This window comes from Atta cephalotes (genome assembly GCF_000143395.1).
Source record: "Atta cephalotes unplaced genomic scaffold scaffold00058, whole genome shotgun sequence".
Lineage (NCBI taxonomy): Eukaryota > Metazoa > Arthropoda > Insecta > Hymenoptera > Formicidae > Atta > Atta cephalotes.
In genome coordinates, this window is record NW_012130122.1 from 385893 (window position 1) to 392850 (window position 6958).

Here is a 6958-nt window from a genome sequence, read left to right on the forward strand (position 1 = left end):
TATAATGCAACATATTCCTTTCTTGCTGGAATGAATGGTAGCGGTTTTCACGAGTCATCGATATAAGCTGTACGGGTTGTACGCTAATAAGAATCTCCGAAGCAATGCAGACAAAATAATGCTTCGCGTTTCGTATAGGTTTCCCATCATGTCCAAAACGGAGAACATCAGAGGACGCATCATTGAATTATCGCTTAAACAGTCCACAAATTCTAGCTATGTATAATGCTACATATTTATTTAATGAAAAACTTTGGTCTCAACTAGGAACATTGTCGTTATTGATTTTCTCCTAAACTTATTCTCGCCTACGCTTGTTTATGTTTTGCCATGCGACTTTGTTTCTCAATTTATTCCTCGCTTCATAACGGAGACTTGAATGCACTTATTCGTTTACAGATCATATATCATCTCTAAATTAAACATCAGTTCGAATATTTTCGTAACAAGCCTATTTTAATTGCTTTTCTGATGATGTTGATCCATCCTGATGCGAGATCGAGTCATGCCCTAATTCATTCCGAGAATTTTTATTGGATTGCACTGAATCGAAACACATTCTTACGCAATATGAAACTCAATGTGCGTCTTGTGCTTTCGGCTAACATTGTCGATAATACGGACTGACGCGAAGCGGTTTTAACTCGTAATGCGGACCGACGCGAAGCGGTTTTAGCTCGTAATCATTATTAAGAGGATGAGGGTGGTTCCAAGAAAGAATCTGAAAGATCAATTCTCTAAATGATAGGCGTTTATTTTGTTCCTAAACGTATGGATACGCAAATCATTCCTCGTGCCGTGCACGGGGGAGTAACAATGATAACCACAGATTAACAGACTGTAATCCACGATAGAGCTTATCATCTTAATTCGTGTGTCGGTCCTCCCTCCTTAAATAATTATGTACACGAGTTTTGCATTAGTCGCCTGCGAAACGCGGCTGATTTCCGCAACTTGCAGAAAACGGCTGATGTATAAATAGTCGCGGATGATGCATCGTTCATGGTGGGCAACGCGTCGCGCATACAATTTTCGTTACTATAAGGACATAACAATATCATTGACTAACATGCATCATCTGCACGCACTAAGAAAAACTCAAACTTGTATACGTATGTGAACTTGTGTGTAACGTTCGCGCGGGATGTTAAAAGAAAAATTGAAAGGTGTAATGTTATAACTGTGGAAAAATTTTCGACCGAAAGGAAGCATTGAACTGGTCAAACAATATATTCTTGTTTAACTTTTAATCCTCTCGGTCTTTCTTTTAAACCCTATGCAAATCCATTATCAGATATCATACGTATACAAGTCTCACATTACTATATTAAAATGTTTGCATCATTTACAAACTATAATGCTATAACTTACTGCAGGTAGTAACTAATGGACAGATACAATTTCAATTACCTCTTCGGTTTGCAAACTATACATGACTCGCATTTATATCTACAACAGTATTCAACCAACGATTTTTTATGTGTGGGTTTATTGGCGTGTACAATCTGGCAACTTTTTAGAGAAAGCTTCTCTTTTTCCTCTTTCTCTCTTTGTTTAACTTGACAAATGCAGGTTCTACACTCGCGCATTTTTAAGAAGAAAACTGTTACAAGAGTTAGTTGGATATAAATTCAGTTATGTAAATTCCAGGACTAGACAGAGATACATGTGTTAGAGAAAAGAAAAACGTCTTTGATATGTTGTTCAAAAAACAATGAACTTTTGTTTTCTCAAATGCATTTTGTCCAGCCCTGGTAATGGTTTCTAATATCGATTATTGGGTAACTTATTGGATCAGTGTGTTCAGTATAACATTATTAACGCATTCCTTGCGGATGATTAGCGATAACATAGCGGAATCACGTCGCGCGGATCTCTCTACGAAGGTTGAACCATAAATAAAAGTCTCTTATTGATTTTACGAAAGAGATATCAGTGGAAAAAAGAAAGCCAGCTTCGGCACAAAGTCAAGGAAGGATGGCTCGTTTTTTCTATTTCTTTTTTTAATACTGTAAAAGTGTGTAATGCTGAGTGAGTGTCGCACGTGCTAGTCAATGCCACATTACTCGTCCAATGGTTTTTTAGTAGCTGAAACAAATCCACAGTAGGTGGGTAACACAGGTAGACAAACACACACGATTACTCAATCACACTCGTGCCAGAATCCGAAGCTTGATACTAACCGATAATAATTAGGCTTGAACGGACCCGCTTTATTAAGACCCATATACTTTGCTTGTTCATCTGTCAATTCCGTCAGATGTGCGTCGAAAGTGGGTAAATGTAATGACGCTACGTATTCATCTACAAATCAACATTACGATGTCATACTTTTATCGTCTTACGATATACTTGACAAAAAAATTAAGTAAAAAATTAAGTATCTTAAAAATTGTTCTAAATAAGGAAAAGAATAATATAAAATCAAGTCATAATTATTTTAATTATTTCAAATTAATTAATTACTTTAATAAATAAAAATTGCTTTGAGACAATAAATCTTCTTTTCGCTTAACATATATGACGTAAAGAAACTGCATTTTAACATCTATAGATGTGCTTACCCATTTTTTTCGGCAGCAAATAAACGTCGCTCTTGTATCGTCCTGGTGGCGCGTTAAATAGTTCGATGAGGGCTAACGCTTGTGTAGCGGCAGTAATCGACACCACAAAGGATGGAATACTTGAGCATGACAGATTCACTAAACGACCTTCTGCTAGCAAAACGATGCGCTTACCGTCCGGCCAAATAACATGGTCCACTTGCGATCTGACTTTCTCCCAAGTCAAATCGGGCGTGCGTAAACTGTTCTATTAAAAATAATATTTAAGGAGATTTAATCCTCAGTCTTCCTTCGCGCAAATCATATCAAATCAATCGCTCGCGAATCGGATTGCTATAATTGTCCATCGCGTAATCGCACGCCACGCGGGTAAAGAAGATAAATTGGGACATACGACGTCTATCTCCGTGTTGCTATGGCCCATGTTGCACACGACGCATCCGTTCTTCATTTTGTCCATGTGCTCGCGCGTGACCACATTTTTATTGCCCGTCGCTGTAATAACAATGTCTACATTTCGAATGACTTCATTGAGCTTCATCACTCTGAAGCCGTCCATGCTGTAATGCGACAACACATATGTATAGAATTTCTATCCGACTCAGCGAACGATCTGGTTGTGGAAATTAATCGCTCGGCAAGCGCGCCTTACCTGGCCTGCAAGGCGCATATGGGATCGATTTCGGTAATATACACGATACAGCCTAAGCCTTTGAGAGCTTGACAACACCCCTTCCCGACTTCTCCATAACCGCATATTACAACTTGCTTCCCTCCAAACATGATGTCAGTCGATCTTTTCAAACTATAAGCAATAAATTCGATAAGTGCTGAAAACTAACAAGCATCACATTCAGATTAAACCTATTCGAGATCTCCTTAATAAGGCGATATACGTAAACTCACCTATCAATGATGCTCTCGCGGCAACTATAGAGATTATCGAATTTCGTTTTAGTTACACTATCATTCACATTCATCGCGGGAACAGATAATTTTCCTGCTTTTGACAATTGATATAATCTATGTACACCTGTGACACTCTCCTCGACAATTCCTAAAAGAACATATTTCTAATATTTTACTCATCCATAAATCAGACATCAAGAGAATTGTTTATGGTCGAGAAAATATTAATTTTTGTTAATCATTACTGCTATTAAATTATGACTTTCTGGTGTCAAGAATCTTCTCTAACGTATACAAGCTACAATAAATTGTAATGTTAACACTAGGCATGGAATAAGATAAAACCTTGGATCATTTTGAACATGGCGTTGTATTTCTTGAGCATCAAGTGAGTAGCATCACCGCCGTCGTCCAGTATCATATTAGGCTGCCAATTTTCAGCCGCCACGCATTTATCGATGCACCACCAGAAATCTTCTTCGGTTTCACCACGCCACGCAAACACCGGATATCCGGCGTACGCCAACGCCGCGGCTACCTCGTTCTGTGTGGAATAAATGTTGCACGCCGCCCATCGCACTTGCGCGCCGAGTTCCACCAGTGTTTCAATCAGAACGGCAGTCTGCGCGTTGATATGAGTGCATCCCACAATCTTGGCGTTTTTCAACGGCTATGTAAAGATATTAGTCAGATTTTTTTCTCTTTCTCTCGCAATCGAACGAGAATTTATCTAAAAACTGAATTTTTATTCTCCTTAAAAAGTATCCGAGCGTTGACGATCTTTATTGTTATCAAAGAGAAAGTGATGCTTTGAGAGGTATACCTTGTCGTCCCCCGCGCGTTTCCGCAATGCCATGATTCCCGGCATCTCCTGTTCGGCGATCTCGATCTCTCTGCGGCCGAAAGCTTGTTGATTGATGTTACGCACGCAGAAATCCGTGAAGCCCTTCTCTGTCTTCTGGATCTTCTCGCGCGGTGAAACGTCATCCTCGTCGGACGAGCTTCCTGTATAAGAGGCTAAGATAGCGCCAGATGCCGAAAAACGTCGATTATTAGTACCACATTGAGGTGCAGATGCAGATTATCCTAACGGAGTGACTAATGCAATTGCTAAGTCCGTGTTAGAACGATTACTAATTCTAAACAATTATGATGATAAAACCCATGAGCGATACATATGTAACGCTTTAAACGTTGATGCTTGCGATTAAAGTACAAACTGATGTTAGAAGAGGATAATATGATTATTATACAGAAGTATACAGAAGTAAGCTACAAAATGTTTCTTCCTTCAACAAGCAAAACACAGAGTTCTACAATTATAATATTTTGCTACGTGTCTAAATCTTTCGTACCAGAACTGTAACTGTCAGTGCTGCTAGCTGACAAAGAGCGGCTCCGGTAGCGACTGGACTTCTTCAATGCTCCAGACTTGGAGTCCTAAAATTTGAAAAGTACAGTCAGGTTCAATGGGTCATGAAAAAGACTCTCTTTTCTAAGGGGCTGCGAAATGCATTGAGAGAAATTACAAACTGAAAGAGTGCGCATGAAGCTAGTTTGTTGTGCTGAATGTACACAGATCAATAAAGACAATTAATCTGTTAAAAAAATATTACTTTATCTCTTCACGTCATTATGCATGATGAAATTTCAACAATGTCTCAAGTAGGATTATTTGCTCTCTTGAAGCGAAAAATAACGGTAAAACAAGATGCGAGAAACTCTAATTACATTTGCTAATCGTCCCATTAGTCTGTGTTATCTAATCGATAAGCGAGAACGGCAAATCTGATCAGCACACACATTTATATGGCGGAAAAGTTAAGGCAGCCCTGCAAGGAAATAGCAAGGATCATTCTATGGCATTGGGAGTACAGATTTACTGTGTGTTTTTTATACACATATATATTCTTACTTACTAATTTTGTTCTCGCGCCGTGAAAGGCATTATTTGATGCCTCTAGGCTCTGAAATCACAACAACCACCATTTCATCATTCAAATGCATCAAAGTGTCCGCAATACAGTCCGTAGTTTGGTACAAAGCTCCCAAAGGTTTTCATACTTGTGCGTAATAGATATTTTTACGACAGCACTCAATTCTTCGCATTTTATTTCCGTATCTTGCATAATTCTTTTATATCGAGTAAAATGATTCAAATCACAAATCATGATTGATTATTATGAGATGAAAATTATAAAGTATTCTACAAGGTGATTTAAAAGATTACTATCAAAGTTAAGGAACATATAGAAGAGTTGAAATAAAACAACTTTCACACAAACTCATGTTATCCAAAATAATCTTGAGTCTATAAATCTGTTCTTTTAAACTGAACTTCTTGAACTTCACAGTTGATATTTCTTTCTTTTCTTTCTATAAGAAAAAACAGGAAAGATGAACCGAGCAAGAAGTTCAACTTATCTCATATCTAATATAATCTTTGAATGTAGGAGACTCAGACAACATATCAATGAAATAATCGTTAGAAAATTGTTCTATTTCGATTTCTCTGTGTGCTTCTTAACTTTGACAATAAACTTTTGAATCATTCTTATAGAGAATTAGGTAAAATTTGTTTCTAAATTTTTTTCTATTTACAATTTTGTACATCGGATCAGCTGGAACATACTCAGACAATTTGAACAATTAGAAGTCGTTTGAATTATGCTATCTCCATTAATTATTCGTCGATCATTTTGTTTGCACTCGATACAATTCACGTGGTGCTAATTGTGCCACGCCTAAATGGTGTATCTAGGCTTACGAGCGATGCATGAGTGATTGGTACCGAACCTACGGACTACTGTGTGAATAATGCTCTATATGTGTAAAAATAATATAAGCACAGTAAATGCCAAGTCATGGGCACTATCCATAACCGCATGCATTCACTTCTCAAAAGTTGCTCTTTCTCTCTATATTTCTTCAATTAGTGGAAAAGGTAATAACGATTTGTTACATGTGCCTGGAACAATTGTTAAAAATATTTTGCTTAGAGAAAAAGAACATAGAGTGTTATTCTGGTGCATTAAGATCGAGTAACGCTGAACCGGTTCGATCATGTTCTTGCAGATTAAGCAAGCTTCTATTAAATCATTGTTTACTTTTGTCCTAGATAAAATAAATTAAGCGCCTTTAAGTCACTCAACTCAATAATTTACTAAATAAATAAAAATAAAAAAATGAAAAAGAGCAAGAGGAAACTTCTTTCAATCACAGCTGCCAAGTATCCCGGATAGGCAAATATAGACAGCTCTTAACCAACGCCCATTCATCAATGAATGAGATGACAATTAATGCCATGTGTCCAATTACGTAAGAGCCACATGTGATCACAAGACTTCAAAGGGCGAGACGAAAGAAATACAGGTGAGGAGCTGTAATAAGAATGACAGAGACGGACGAGGCTAAAAGAAAAAGGGGAGATACATAAGGAGGGAGGGAGGGAGAGAGAGAGAGAGAGAGAGAGAGAGAGAGAGAGA

The 6958-nt window shown here is 37.8% G+C and overlaps 1 protein-coding gene across 1 annotated transcript; it reads right to left on the reverse strand.

Annotated features, from left to right (window-relative positions):
- Nucleotides 1–1406: 1406 nt before the first annotated feature.
- LOC105623507 (putative adenosylhomocysteinase 3) lies at nucleotides 1407–5434 on the reverse strand. The gene is made up of 10 exons (XM_012204901.1): nucleotides 5393–5434; nucleotides 4829–4913; nucleotides 4297–4490; nucleotides 3819–4143; nucleotides 3471–3621; nucleotides 3217–3369; nucleotides 2959–3124; nucleotides 2565–2811; nucleotides 2180–2304; nucleotides 1407–1526 (listed from the first exon to the last, which is right to left on the reverse strand). Exons 3-10 carry the CDS (start codon nucleotides 4339–4341, stop codon nucleotides 1407–1409), a joined length of 1332 nt encoding a protein of 443 aa, XP_012060291.1. The 5' UTR covers nucleotides 4342–4490; nucleotides 4829–4913; nucleotides 5393–5434.
- Between the last annotated feature and the right edge of the window lie 1524 nt (nucleotides 5435–6958).